The 15,427-nt window shown below is 41.1% G+C and overlaps 1 protein-coding gene across 1 annotated transcript; it reads left to right on the plus strand.

Moving 5' to 3' along the window:
* Positions 1 to 3,949: 3,949 nt before the first annotated feature.
* LOC107507331 (H-2 class II histocompatibility antigen, A-U alpha chain) lies at positions 3,950 to 8,283 on the plus strand. The gene is made up of 4 exons (XM_036235160.1): positions 3,950 to 3,979; positions 6,706 to 7,006; positions 7,461 to 7,742; positions 7,987 to 8,283. Exons 1-4 carry the CDS (start codon positions 3,950 to 3,952, stop codon positions 8,139 to 8,141), a joined length of 768 nt encoding a protein of 255 aa, XP_036091053.1. The 3' UTR covers positions 8,142 to 8,283.
* The last annotated feature ends 7,144 nt before the right edge of the window (positions 8,284 to 15,427 follow it).

Here is a 15,427-nt window from a genome sequence, read left to right on the forward strand (position 1 = left end):
TAATGCCACTATTTTACTCTGATATATATGGAGTCCATGTGTTCCCCTGGGAAGCAGAAGAGGAGCACAAGAAAGGGAGCTGAAGAAAAGCAGAAACAGAAGCGCTCTCCCCGCAATAGAACTGTGCTCCCTGCAATAGAAGCACGCTCTCCACAATAAAGTTGGTGACTGCCATTTCATTCTCATGTCAGCCCCTTGTGCATTCTTTCAACTGGGTATTTCACCACTGAAACCTTCCCTTCTCAATCAGCTTATCCCTGACAGTATTCCTCGGCTACCATCATCAGAGATCCCCTTGGTAAATGGGTCAACTCAAAAGCTAGAGAATTCCTGGGGAAAGAAGTCAAAATTATGCAGATGACAGAGGTTTCGTTCATCTTCTCTTATGACCACATCAGAATTGTGATGAAAACAGCAAGTAGAGTCACCTGGGGTCTAGATAAACATGCCCTACAACTAAGGAGAGAAATAAGAAATCACCCTGCAACAGGATGAGGTAGGATGAGGTGAGGACACAGCCAGTCCCTAACGGCTGAGTGGGACAGAGGCTGTGGCAGCTGGCAGCTGCAGACACCTCTTAAAGGGGTCATGTCTGCAATGGGCCTTTAACAGTGATCGACTTGCTCACTCTGAGCCAGTGCCAGGTTGGCTGCTAGGGAGTGGGGGAAGGGCACAAGGGACTTATAGAGGGACACTGAGTTGTCGGAGCAGGGGCCAGAGGCAAGGCTTTCTCCTGGGCAGAAGTGCTGGCAATATTTATTATTCCTCTTTTGAGTCTACCCTCCTCCCAGTGTGTGGACTCAGCGCCGCCAAAACTGAGACGTCATCAAACTGGATAACAGAGGTCCCTGCATCCAAGGATTTCCTGAAACTCCACCTCTCCCAACTCACGGCCCCACCCAAGCCACATCCAGTCATGTCCTTGATGAGTCCTGTGCCACTTGCTGAGTGTTTCTAAGACCTACACTGGTGGCAGCTGAACCTCAGTTTCTGATGTGGCTTCTTGAAGCAACTATAAGCACAACATCTGTGGATTGCTTGCTGAATCTTAAAAGGTGGCCCCAGAGGGGCACAGTCTGGGGCTAAACTTGCCCTGCCACTGGACCCCTACTACACAAAGCCATGCTAATAAGACCTGGGGGCTTAGGAGCTTTGCTTAGTACATAGAAACAGACACAGAAGGGCAGCCAAAACGGGAAGACAAAGAAGAAGAAGCCAAATGAGGGAACAGAACAGAGATCCAGAAATACTGGAGTCAAGCAATCTAACAGATGCAGAGTTCAAAACACTGGTTATAAAGATGCTCAATGAACTTAGGGGAAGAGTAGAACTTGGTGAGAACTTTAACAAAGAGGTAAAAAACATAAAATGGAAATGGAAATTGTAAAAGGGAACTAGTCAGAAATGAAGAACACATTATCTAGGATGAAGAGTATATTAGAGAGAATTAACAGAGTGAATAAAGAAGAGGATCAAACTGCCAATATAGAGGATGGGGAAGCCAAGGTTGCCCAATCAAATCAGCAAGAAAAAAACAAGCCTAGAATACAATAATAATTTAAGGAGTCTTTGGGCAAAATTAAGTGTAGAATCATCTGTGTCATAAGAGTACATGAAAGAAGAGAGGGATAACTATTTGAAGAAATAATGGAAAACTTCCCTAACCTGGTGAAGGAAATAGACATACAACCCCAAGAAGCTCAGAGAATCCCAAGAAAGAGAAACCCGAAGAGGCCCACATTAAGACACATCATAACTAAAGTGCCATAAGTTAACTAAAAAGAGAGAATCTTAAAAGCAGCAAGGGAAAACCAGTTAGTTACCTACAAGAGAGCACCCATAAGACTGGCAGCTGATTTCTCTAAAGAAACTTTGCAAGACAGAAGGACGTGGCACAAAATATTCAAAGTAATGAAAACCCGGGATCTAATACCAATAATACTTTATCCATCAAAGCTATCGATTAGAGTTGAAGGACAGATAAAGAGCTTTCCAGGCAAAAATAAGCTAAAGGAATTCATCAACACCAAGCCAGCATTACAGGAATTGTTGGAAAGACTTCTTTAAGAAGAAAAAACATGTCTCAAAAACATGAATAAAGAATGGTAATAACTACAAGTATCTCGAATGGAAAAGAATTAAATGCTCTAATGGAAAGATAAGAGTGGCTGAATGGATAAGAAAACAAGAGACTCACTTTAGATTAAAAGACACACACAGACAAAAAGAAGGGTATGGAAAAAGATATTGCCTTGATGGACCTAGAGAGTATTATTCTGAATGAAGTAAGTTAGAGAAAGGCAAATATCACACAATTTCACATACATGTGGAATCTAAAGAACAAAATAACAACAACAAAAATGAAAACAATCTCATAGATATAGATAATATTTTGAGGGCTACTAGGCAAAAGAAGTTTGGGAGGATGATGAAAAAGTGGTAAGGGATTAATAAATGCAAATGGACAGTTACAAAGGAATCATGGAGATAGAAAGTGTAGTATAAGGAAAATAGTTAACAATGTTGTAATAAATATGTAAGGGGGAAGAGGGGTATTAGATTCAGTTGGGTGATCACTTGAGCTCTAATCACTATGTTGCACAATTGAAACTAATATATTATTGTATGCCAACTATAATTGAAAGAAAAAACCTCATTGAATTACACAATGGAAATATGAGCAACTAATTGTCTATTATATTTCATTAAAGCTGGGGAAAAAGAGTTAAAGACAAAAAATAAAAAACAATAGTCTTTATATAATCAAACAAAAAACAGTTAAAAGAGTGTTCTTGCTTTATTCCAGGTCTTTGTAGCAATGACAGGTGTTCCTTTATTAAATAAGCTACTGGCTTTAAGACTAAAGAAAAAAAAGGGTTAGAGAATTCTATGATTCTATGTGCACTATGAAAGCAAAAAGGAAGACAGTTAACCCAAGGAAAAGTGGAGCGGGAGTAGAAACCACGAGGAAGTTGTTCAGTTCAGGGAAGAAATTCCTAAGGACACCATATTAGGGATGACCTCATCTATCCATGTGGCTTCTCAGAAATTCCCAGCCCTCTTACCACCAGCAGGCTTACACACATGTGAGAAGATTCTAATTTAATACCCCTCCTCATTTCACAGAAAACTGACTCAGGTCACTCTGAGTGGAGGCTGCACCAGAACTAGGGGATTCCCTAATGCCTGCTTGGCCTCTTAGTAGGAAATCTTCAACTGGCAACTAAGGTGTCGTCATAGGAGATTTTTCTGATTGGCCAGAATCTGATCAGACTGGGTTTGGTTTCTGTATCTTTAGATTTCCTTCTCAGCTTGGTCCTACCATTGCTTTACAACTCATAACAGCAGCTGCTGAGACCACCTTGAAAAGAGGATGACCCTAAACAGAGCTCTTATTCTAGGGGCCCTCGCCCTCATCACCCTAATGAGCCTCTGTGGATGTGAAAACATTGTGGGTAAGTGCACAGTTCAGGGGTGGGGGGACTAGAATTGGAATACAGGAAAATGAAGGGGAAAAAAAGATAAAGATTGGCATAGAAATAGTAGAATGTCCTCGAAGGTGTTCTCAGTATTAGCAGATCCAAAAATTACAGTTGTTCCTCCTTCGGGAAACCAGAGTCCCAACCCACTTTCCCTGCTACCTGTGTTGTTACACAGTTCACTAAGGACATTATTCTGTTTCTAATATCAGATCCAGTAAATATAACCTGGAGGGCTCCATGACATTTATTCATGATTGCCTCAAGATTAGGAACGTCTTCACGAGCGGACGTTTTGTTATTAAAACTTCATGAACTGTTACTTCCGAATTTTTCTGAACAACTCCTGGAGCTTTTCATATATTTCTCCTGTAGTTTACCTTGGGGTAAATAGTTCCATGAATTATGTATACTATGTAGATATGAAGAAGGGTGTCCTTTTCTTTGTCTCAGATTTACATATATTTTCATGCCGGGTACTGGCACAAGTGGGGAATGGGTAAGTGAACCCAGCTGGCTAAATGCCTTTAGACAAGTCATTTTGCCACATGGCCCTCACTTAATTTCAGTTACCTCATATGTGTCACATCACAAAAAATCAAGTAAAATAGGTAGATAGATATGGCTCCCAAGTAATGAAGAAATATAAATGTCAATGGTCATTCTTATTTTTAAATTATTACTATTACAGGTATTGCTTCATAATTTTTTCTTTAACAAAGTAGGGAATATCTTTATTTTTATTTTAAATTTGAGAACTTTATGATGAAAAACTTGGTGAATTAAATTATATTAGTCTCAAATTGTCAGCCCAAATTACCTGTTTTTCACTCCATCTAAGGAAGTTCTGTAAGAAGAAGAATGAGCAAGCACAGAGTTATAAATAGGTCCCCTGGGCTCCTCTACCTTTGCTCTCCACCCCTTTCCACTCTCTCTTCCTACATTAATTTTCCCTCCTTTCCTGCCAGGATCATTCCCTGGTTCTTTTCCTGTTGTTTTGTTGACATGGAGAATGGGTTAGTAAAAACCAAAGTAGAAAAGCCTTATAGCTCAAAAGAGAAGTGGAATGGATGTTACTCTGCTCTTCAGAGACTTTATTAACCATGGTTGCTCCTGTTATAACTTTGTTTGGTGGAAGTTTTACCTGCTTCTCCAGAGCCATCCAAATTTCCTTTTTTCAATGTCACACCATAGTGCCCTGGTCAGGCTTGACTTATCTATTAACCACAGTGGGCACAGGTTCAAGGGCCCGCAATGTCTGTAGGGTCGCATGTTTTAATTTCTTTTAAAATTAGAAGAAAAAGTGAACTTTTAGAGTGGAAGAAACTTTTAACTTAGCTTGGATTATATTTTTTATACTGATGTGGTCATAAAACATGACTTTTAATATTTTTATGAAAAAAGGCTCATCTAAGCAACAGTGTTTAGGGCTCACAAGTCATAATATAGCCCTGGTCACTGCTGAGTTTAACTTTCCTTAGATTCTGCTACCTCTGTGTCTATCAGTCTTCCCAAAAAAATCTCTGTGGTCCTCAAGAATAACAATTGACTTTTAATACAAAATTTTTGAGCACATAGCAAGTAAGTGTTGGGGATTCAAAGATGAAAAAACATGTTATCTGTCCCCTAGAGGGTGCACAGATTCGTGATAAAAAGAATGTGAAGCAGGAAAGCAGAGTAGGACAGTGAACCCAGTGAGGCTGAAACTCTTAAAGTGAATTGGTTCAGTTAGCCCAGCAGCATGATGTTCTTCAGCAACAGCTGGCAGCCCAGGACAAGTACCAGATAAAAAGAATAATTGCACATGTTCATGTTTGAAAAAGAGTCAAGAAGATTCATTGCAAGGATAGGGAAGCTTTGTTGGAGGACCTTTTACGTAATCAACCAAGAGAGTCATGCTGGATAGGGATGAGGACTAGATAAACTTGTAGAACAGGTCATTTGCATGAACATGTTGGAGGTCATAATGTGGTCAACATATTTTTAATGAAAGAACTTAGCTAAGAAGCAGAAACTTCAAGAATGAGCTTGAAGTGTTCAGGAAATTCTAAAAGATAATTTCAGGAAGAAAAACAGACTAAGAAACATAAAAGGATAACATCGTTCAGTTTGATTGGCAGATGAGGTATATGTGGAGGATGTCAGATGCTCCCTTTCACAGAACTTATCACAGTATGCCACAATGGCTCCTTTACTCACCTGACTCTCCCATTATTCAATAAGCTCCTTGATGGTAGAGACCATGCATAATTGGTGTTTTACTTCTCATCTTCTGCAGTGTCTGAAATCTTGTCGATACTCAGTAAATGAGGAAGGCAGGAAAGAGGAAAAGGCTTTTATGTATCTTCACAAAGTTATCCAGTTAGGCTCACTTGAGCAGAGTCATACTGCAATGGCTGCCAATCTGCTTGGGCATCCTCAGATAAGTACCTTGTCCATTCAAGAAAAAGGCGACAGTTTACCTTGAGTCCTCAAAAAATGTAAGTGTTGATTCAAAAAAAAGAAGGATAGGTTTAGTAATGTCCTTCAAGGAAAAAAATTAAAGGATAAAGGCGAGGGATAACAAAAATTCAAAATCTAGTAAAGTTTTTATTTTTTATTTCAAAGAGAATCAGATCCTCTCCTCTTAGGATCACTACTGTCACAAAAACAGATCTTAGAAACATTGTTTATTTTTTATGTATTTTGTAATATTGTTGCTGTCCTTTTACTCTTTCTTATGCTCTAAATAGAGGAAATTCTTTTAAAATAATAAGATCTATGTGCTTTTTTTGTTTAAAAAAAAAAACAGAAGAAGGAATCCTATGTTCTGCTCTGAGCCAGTCCTGAGGGGAAAGGAACCATAATAAATGTGTTATTAACTGGTGAAGGAATTAAGTGAGAAATAGAACTTATGAAGTAGATGGAAGTAAACTGAATCCTTAGGAAAGAAAGCCAATACCATGATCATTCATTTTCCTTGTTTCATTCCATTACAATATTTATCATAAGCCTACAATGTGCCAGATGCTGAGCTAGGCACCCAGGGAATAGCAGTAAATAAGATCTGCGAAAATCTGCTCTCATGGAGCATGTGGTATAGTGGAAAGATAGGCTTGATTCTAACAGGATAACTACCAGCATTAAGAGGAGGAACAGGTGCTGAGAATTTTGTCTAAAGACTATGCCAGAGATGAAGCCCACAATGGTTGAAAGTCAGTTTCTTCTTTTATTTTGTCTAATAAGGCTCTTTTTCTCTCCATTTTCTACCATCCTGCTCCTCACCCTAACTCATCAGCTGACCACGTTGGTTCCTATGGCATAAATGTCTACCAGTCTTATGGTTCCTCTGGCCAGTATACTCATGAATTTGATGGCGACGAGGAGTTCTACGTAGACCTGGAGAAGCAGGAGACTGTCTGGCGGCTGCCTGAGTTTGGTGAATTTATAAGTTTTGACCCGCAGGGTGCACTGAGAAATATAGCTATACTGAAACACAGCTTGGACATCATGATTAAATGCTCCAACTCTACCGCTGCTACCAAAAGTATGTGTTCACCTTTCTGACTCCCTTTAATGAGTGTAGCCCTACATATCAGGTCTCGCTCCCTTCTTCCCCAGGGACAGATACCCTTCACTACTCTATAAAATTCTCTCCTTTCCAAGGGGTCTCCGGATTTTCTCATGATAACCGCTAAACTCCTATCCTCTCCCTTCTTATAAATCATGTATTTCAATGTAATACAAGGATTCTTACTCCCATATTGCAACCCTTGTGTCCTTCAAGGACAGCTCCATAAATGTCCTGCAGAGGACATTAAGAAGCAGGTCCGCTGAGAGAAGGGGACAGAGATAAGGCACAGGTAGCTAACAAACAGAAGGGAAACAAGAGCTCTTCCACTCTCAGGTGGGGGAATGTTGATGGGAGGGCTCCTCCAGGATGCAATGCAGAACTTCAGGACAGAGCTGTTTGCTATTCATATGTTATTTCTTCACCATAGAAATTCCTGAGGTGTCTGTGTTTCCCAAATCTCCCGTGATGCTGAGTCAGCCCAACACACTCATCTGTCTTGTGGATAACATCTTCCCTCCTGTGATCAACATTACATGGTTGAATAATGGGCACTCGGTCACAGAAGGTGTTTCTGAGACCAGCTTCTTCTCCAAGCATGATTATTCCTTCTTCAAGATCAGTTACCTCACTTTTCTCCCTTCTGCTGATAATTTTTATGACTGCAAGGTGGAGCACTGGGGCCTGGACAAGCCACTTCTGAAACACTGGGGTATGTATGAGCTCCTCCCCCTTTTGGTGTCTGCTTTTCTTTGTTGAGTCAGAAAATCCTGCCTATTATCCCCTAAATCTCATGGCCCTAAACTTAATGTTTCAAAAGTTTCTAATGATAGACTTCACAGTCCTCTTTAAGCTTCATACCCCAAGTCTTTGTAGAATCTACCCCTCCCTGTTGTATCCTATGTACATGCTCAAGGACAGTCTGTATTCTGACCTCCACAACTTCACTTTCACAGAGCCTGAGATCCCAACCCCTGTGTCAGAGCTGACAGAGACTGTGGTTTGTGCCCTGGGATTGGCCGTGGGCCTCGTGGGCATCGTGATGGGCACTGTCTTTATTGTCCAAGGCCTGCGCTCAGGTGGTGCCTCCAGACCCCAAGGGCCATTATGAAGGGAAGGTAAGGATTCAGATTTAAAAAGCAGGAGGAAGGAAAGTGGGAGGAGGTTGTGAAAACAAATGTGATTGAAAAATTGTAGAATTAGGAAATGTCATAATGATGGCATGGAAGGCCCCTGGGACCCACTGATTCCCTGTCTGTCCTATTGCAGGTACACCGCCCATCTACGAGAGTAGAAAAGTGGACATGCTGGATGACCAGCACTATTTTATGGCCCAGTTCGTCATATTCCTTCTTTCCTCCTATACTCCTCCTCTGTGCCCAGAATGATCTCTGGTGCTACATCCCCCTCAGATCTCACATACCCCTCAGAATTCTCCCCGAACTTCCTGAATTTTTTGTTCTTTTCTCAATTGTTACCTATTACGGGATTCTATCACATCTAATTCCTTGGTGACCCTGAGCTAATATCTCCATGGAAGCAATAAACCCCCTTTGTGAGGTCTTTACTGAAGTTTTTCCTGTCTTTTATTTCAGAATTGACTAGAGCCATGGCTCTTTATGCTTCAGGCCCATTTAATCTCATTTCTAAGATCATGTTTCATGCCTAGAAACACAAGAGAAAATAAGCATAATCTGACAATATTTTGATATCTTAGTTGAGGTTAATATTTCTATCTTCCTTGTATTCCCAACTTTGGCCACTGCCACTCGCCCTCAATTCAGATATCAATGAAAGTAATATACACCCCCTGTGCTTGATGTATATTTGTTATAGGAGAAGTACAAAAACCAAGAAATAAATCTGTATTTATTTTAATATGGCTCTTAAAAATTGTGACAGAGAAATAAGTTAGTAGAGAGAAATTTTGAATCTCAGATGTACCAGAAGTCAAAATTTCTTCCAAAAACTTTGAATATTTAAAGAATAAATGACAGCAAAAATTTTATTCTCCCTTTCTTACCCTTGACGAGATAAGAATTCGCTATCCAGGAAAAGAAATGAAAGTCATTTAGGAGAGCATTAGAATAGGACAGTAAAGTGAGTATCTGAGAAGGACCCAATATTTTGTCCTTACTTAGGGTTAGTAACAATGGGAAAAGGTATAGTATTAGAAACTATGGGCATATTTAGGGTTTATAGGACACAGGTATAGTTTTCCTAACCTCTTATGTGAATCCTTGCTAGATAACCACACAGATTTTCCTGCGCCACTATGGTATGTCAGGGAGAGTAGAGTAAATATGGCTGCAGAATGTTTCTAAGCAGATAAGCCCAATTCAGACTCACTGAATCTCTATAAATTCCTGTGTGTCCTTGTGTGTTCTGGGGAGCAGCAAAACGGCCCAATGTTCCCAGTCCCCTGTCCCTCACCACTCCTGACTAAGGAAAGCATGAGCCTATGAGAATGAAATCCCACAAAAGACAACACAGTTGAGATAACATAGTGTTGGCTATGGGTGCTGCATCCTCCTTGTTAGAGCCCAGGCTGAGCAGCTGGGTCCTGTCGACTATGCCAATTGGCAGAGCCGAGCAGTTCATGTTGGCTCTTTCTATGTCAGGGTCAGGGGTATTGCTGACCGAGAAAGGAAGGCTTAAGTGGTGTGAGTCCCAGTTGGAAGAATGCACAAGATGCAGACATGAAGATGAAATGGCAGGCACCAACTTTACTGTGCAGAGAGCACTTCTGTTTGCAAGCGTAGTTCTATGGGGGAGTGCAGTGTATGGCATGGGGCATGCACTCTTTCGTGCACTTCTTCTGCTCCCCTTTCTGTTCTTCTCTTCTCTCCTTCTCTCTCAAAGAGACCGCATGGCTCCTCACATAGCAGAGTAAAAAAGTGGCATTCAGCCACACATCATGATACAATAAGCTGAAGTATGTTTACCTATTTTCTAAGTCTGGGGTCCTATTCCTAGCCATAGGCCTGGATTACAGACAGACCTTGGACCAGCCAGACCTTGGGCCAGTCAGGCCCGGTGCCCACATTCCTCTAGATTTACTGTCTCCTAGTGAAAACCTTTTCAGAGAAAATTAATCAACAGAGGGGATTCTTTAGTTCTCTTGAGTGTGTCTACCTCGTTCCTGAGTGTACGTGATCTGACTTAAAGTCATTTTACCTTTTGAAATTGTTTTAGTAATGTTGCCTCAGTCTTCCCATTCTGCAACTACTGAGTTTGTACATAACATCTAGGATGACATCATGGAAGTGCTATAAAATGTATGTGGCTTTCTCTGTCTGTACCATCTGCATCAGAGAGCTTAAAATGTAATTGGGGAAAAAGATGCAATATTAACACAATAGTTGATACAGCGGAGTTCAATATAAAGGAACATAAATCCAAATCTAGGACTCAGTACTTTATAGCTAGTATTTTAAACTTTATAACACTGGGTAAAATATCTAACATTTCTGAGCTTTATTCTTCTCCTTCATAACATGAGAGTGATAATACTTTTCTTGCAGAGTTATTGACAGAACTCGAATAATCTTGATACATAGGCAGTGCCTCACACAGAGTATACAAATACATAAGAAAATATTGCTAGTTATATCCACCATTAATTGTTTTAAATAGGGTCATATTGCATGAAAAGCACTTTTGCTATTCTGAGCCCTTTAATAATTCAGGAAATTCAAACATAGAGCTATGAATGAATTTCTTTTCATACATTAATGGAGGATTTTTTCCTCTCTAGAATAAGAGGCTGAGATTGGGTTAGGCTGACAAATAGATAAGGTAGAGTGATCATTGGTGAAGAGGTTGCTAAGAGAACTCTTACGGCAAGTAGTTGTAATATTTGACTTTGGGTTTTTGCTCTAATAAGAAATATGTTTCCTCCTTATCACCCATAAATCTTTAGTCAAGTACATTATATGCGATAGATCTTTATATATGTTTGCTTTAGAGAGGAGATGGGGAAGATCAAAGGAGAAAAAGCTACCTGTGAGGTAAAAGTAAGAGAAGAATTAAAAATACAGACTAAGAATTAGTAAATGCAGGAAATCTGATCATGAAAACATGGGTAACAGAGCACATAACATTTTTAGGGCAGAGCACATAACATTTTTAGTATCATAAAGAATCTATTCTTTATGATACTGAAACTAGAGGACAAATGAGCTCTAGTTTTGGCTCGTGCTGCCTGCCCCAGCCAAAAACCAACACAGGAGTTGATTTTGCTTCCTAGAGACAGAAGCAAGATAGCACTCAAAGGCCTGGCCCCAAGTAGTTTAGAAGCACAGATTACATAGGAGAAAATCAACCATCATGGAAATTAAGGGAGTCGGTGTCATGGACGCTACTATTTGGACCATTAAAAGGGGATGAGGTAATTGATTAGTGTGTCCGGTTCTGGAATCAGCCATGGCGCCATCCTGTCTGGTCCCTTGACCTGGTTCTTTGGCTGGTGGGTTGTAGTTTTGCCTGGATGGGCCTGGGGCTAAATACGTTTTTAACCAAGATGTCATCTTTAATCTAAAGTCCAACCAAAGCCTACTGCTTCGTTAATCTTATGTCCTAAGGCTCAAGGATTAAGGGAGCAGACATACAGAGAATGAAGGCGGGCAGGGGAGGGGGGAAGCGGAATGAGTCACAATGCCATTATCTGGGCAAAACCGGCTTGAATCAGAGGAAAGAAAAACTGTATTAAAGTGAAGTTTTTATGTGGTTACAAGCAATAGAGTAAGAAGAAGTGAGGCTAGGAACACTGTGAAGCCAATAATACAGGGTCCTTCTTCAGTACCATATTGGTAGATACATGTTATTTATACACTTGTCCAAACCCACAGAATGTACAACACAAAGAGTGAACCCTAATGTTAACTATGGACTTTGGATGGTAATCTGCCAATATAGGTTCATCAGTTGTATAAGTGTACCACTCTGGCAGGGGATGTTGATAACTGGGGAGGCTATGCATGGTGGAGACAGAGGGTGTATGGGAAATCTCTGTGCCCTCCACTCAATTGCTGTGAACCTAAAACTGCTCTAAACAAATGTGTATTAAAAAGAAAAAAAATCAGTAATTATGATCCTGAATGTTTAAAATAAAATTTTCATATAAAAAAATGTAAGTCACCTGAAAATGCACAAATGTACTGAGAAGTTTTTGGCAATAGGATGATTTTAAATTGTTGTAGCCGCCAGCCCCCAAAAGACAACGGACCATCGGAACTCAGTGAGTTATAGGAAACATATTCTTTATTCAGCCAGCTGGGTCTGCCAGGGGTACGCAGACCCCAAATTAAGCAGCCCTGAAATGTAGAGGTACAGGGTTTTTAAGCCCAAAACTCCATTCTTCATTCTGTCTGAACACAAAGGGCTACCTTTCTTCTATTCACTACCTGTCAACTCACAGGTCAGGTGCATAAGCGAGGTTACAGAAGGAGAAAGCTTGTTTAGAACGTTATGTTCCTATGCATAACAGCCTATGCTCCCATGGACATAGCTAAGCAGTAATTTTCCAGCCAGCACTTTTCCCACTGGCCTTAGCAGGAAATAAAATCTTTGATTCTTCATGCAGAATTTGCTCATAGCCTCTATTTTGTAATACTAAAAGTTGAATAGAATTAATTCTCTTACTTATGTATGCAAATAAGAAATTGGGAAAAGATAGGACAAAATTTAACAAGAGAGAAAGAGGATTAAAGGTTAGCTATACCAGATAGAAGGGTTGTTAACCATGGTGACCAATGGAACATTCTATGAAAACAGTTATTTGATTCCTGTCTCTGTCTTTCTCTGGCATCTAAATTTCTCTGTACTAGTCTTAAGCTTTCTCTAATTACTCCAGAGTTATTGGCATAGAAGCAACAGGTTTCACCTAGAGCCATACATAATCCATTTTGTTCTAAGAATAATAGATTTAAACCTCTTCTATTCTGAAGGACTACTTCTGCTAGTGAATCAACTTGAAATTCTAGCCTGCTGATGGTCAGTTAATTTTAGGAGAGTCCCTACCCTGACATAGTAAGAGGGTTTTGGGTTTAGGCACAACCAGCAATCTTGTCCTATGTCTGGGGTGGTCTTATTTAAGACCTTGTGTATTGTTGTTAGCAAAGTTATTCATACTCCTTCTGGTTCTGGTTGTGGCTGGTCGAATGCCTGGGCTAAAGAGGAAAAAAGGAAGAAACAGAGGGTTATACTTATGTATGCTTGAGTCTTAATCTTAAGGGCCCGTCTTCCTGAGCTGTCCACTCTCGTGCTGCCTTTACATGGGAGTGATAAATCCATGATGGGATGCCATCTACTTTAACTGCAGTGGGCATCATCAGGTAGACAGTGAAGGGTCCTTTCCATTTGGGTTCTATTCCTTTGGAAGTGAACTTCCAGATCCACACAGAGTCTCCAAGCTGAAACTGATGGGGCTGAGTGGACAGCACGAACTCCGGACCAAATCTCCTTCTGTACACTTTGAAGGGCCTTTAAAGACTCAAGTAAGACAAGGTTACACATTTCTGCCTGTTTTTCATCTTTTATTCTAGGTACTAAAGGTGGGAGTTTTCCAAAGAAAATTTCGAATGGGGTGAATTCATTAATATATGGCTTGGAGAAGAGCAAAGGGGAGAAGTTTCACCCAGGTCCAACCAGTTTCTAATTCTAACTTGACTAATGTCTCTTTTAGGGACTGATTCATTTGCTTTACTTGGCATGAACTTTGGGGCCGGTAGGCGCAGTGAAGTTTTCATCGCAAATTCAGGTAGCTGGGCAATTGCTGTGATACCTTTGCTATGAAGGCTGGCCTGTCATCTGACCCTAAAGTTCTGGGGAGACCAAATCAAGGGAAGATTTCTTGTAGTAGTTTCTTAGTAGCTACTAAGGCAGTCTCTTTCCTGGTAGGGAACGCCTCTTTCTATTTATCCTGAAAAGATGACTATAAAAACAAGTAAATATTTGTAGCCCCCCACAGTTGGGGTTACCTCAGTGAAATCAACTTCCTAGTGGTCTCCCAGATAAGTTCCACTTTCCCTATGCCTAGGTTCTTCTATCTTCCCCTTCTTTGGATTAACTTGGACACAGACTGAGCATCGTGAGGCAATCTCCTCTGCAGTTCTTGTCCCTTCTAACAAGTGAAAGTAGGGGTCTAAAGCTTGAAGCATCTTAGTCCACCCTAGGTGCATGGTCTGGTGTAGTTGATAGAGGAGAGTCCTTCCAAGGGCCCGTGAGAGCCCGATTTTTCCATCTGGGGTCATCCACCACCCCTGTTGGTTCCTAGTGGCTCCCTTGTCTTGAAAATATATGTTCTCTTCCACCATATATGTCAGAGACCAAGGCAGTTCTGGGTAAAGGACAACAGTCAGTAGATGTGGTGGGGGCCCCACTGGCATTGTGGCCGCTGCTCTTGCCTCTGTATCGGCTCCTTAGTTTCCCTCAGCCTCAGGACTATTTCCTTTTTGATGCCCTTTACATGAACAATAGCCAGAGCCTTAGGCATTCATATGGCTTCAAGTAAGGCTAACATCTCCTCCTTCTTCTTAATGTCCTTCCCAGCTGAAGTCAGAAGCCCACTTTCCTTGTAGATGGCTCTGTGTACATGTAGTGACAAAGGCGTATTGGCTGTCAGTGTATATTGTGACTGTCTTATCTTTTTCCCATCTTAGTGCCTCAGTGAGGGCGATGAGTTCTGCCTTTTGAGTAGAAGTCTTATGGGGAAGAGCTTGTGACCAGATGGTGCCAGTTAGAGTTTTGACCGGTGGTGCCCCAGCATACCTCCTTCCTTCCTGCATGAAGTTGCTCCCGTCCATCTGTGAACACAAATTCATGGGCCTCAGGCACAGGGGAGTCTTTGAGGTCTGGCCGTGAGGAAAACACAGTGTCAGTGAAATCTGTGCAGTCATAAATGGGGTCGTCTGGTGCTTCCCTGTTGTTGAACACCTTCTGGGCTATCTCAATAAGTTGGGACAGTTTTATCCCTGCAAAACCTTCTAATTTTTGCAATTTACACTAGATATCAGGGGCTGCCTGAGTAGCAAAGGCTGTATTAATCGCCTGCTGGTTCTCAGGGGCCTCAGGATCAATGGGGGTGTATACCCGGTACGCCTTGTTCAAGAAATGTTCCAGGGGACTCCTGAGGTGCCTGTATAACTTCAGTTACCTTAGAAAGGTTAGTTGGCTGGCGAGCAGCCATCCTAATTCCCCCAATTAGAATCTGGTGGTACCGATCTAATGCCGTTCTCCCTGCCTGAGAATTGTGTCTCCAGTCTGGGCGAGTGGAGGGAAATTCCTCCTCAATCTGATCCCCTGCTTCCTTACCTTTCCTCCCTCCCACAGCTATTTTCTGTGCTTCTGCCCGAATGCGGCCACGTTCTTCCATGGTGAAGAGGGTAACTAAAAGCT

Source organism: Rousettus aegyptiacus, unplaced genomic scaffold (assembly GCF_014176215.1).
Source record: "Rousettus aegyptiacus isolate mRouAeg1 unplaced genomic scaffold, mRouAeg1.p scaffold_m13_p_1, whole genome shotgun sequence".
Taxonomy (NCBI): Eukaryota; Metazoa; Chordata; class Mammalia; order Chiroptera; family Pteropodidae; genus Rousettus; species Rousettus aegyptiacus.

What these genes read in the sequence shown, in the direction of transcription:
- LOC107507331 (XM_036235160.1), top strand. Translation starts at nt 3,950, where the DNA reads ATGCCGGGTACTGGCACAAGTGGGGAATGG. An exon ending in CTGGCACAAGTGGGGAATGG is followed by an intron (nt 3,980 to 6,705) that starts GTAAGTGAACCC and finishes TTGTCTAATAAG; the next exon opens with GCTCTTTTTCTCTCCATTTT. An exon ending in GCCACTTCTGAAACACTGGG is followed by an intron (nt 7,743 to 7,986) that starts GTATGTATGAGC and finishes TCACTTTCACAG; the next exon opens with AGCCTGAGATCCCAACCCCT.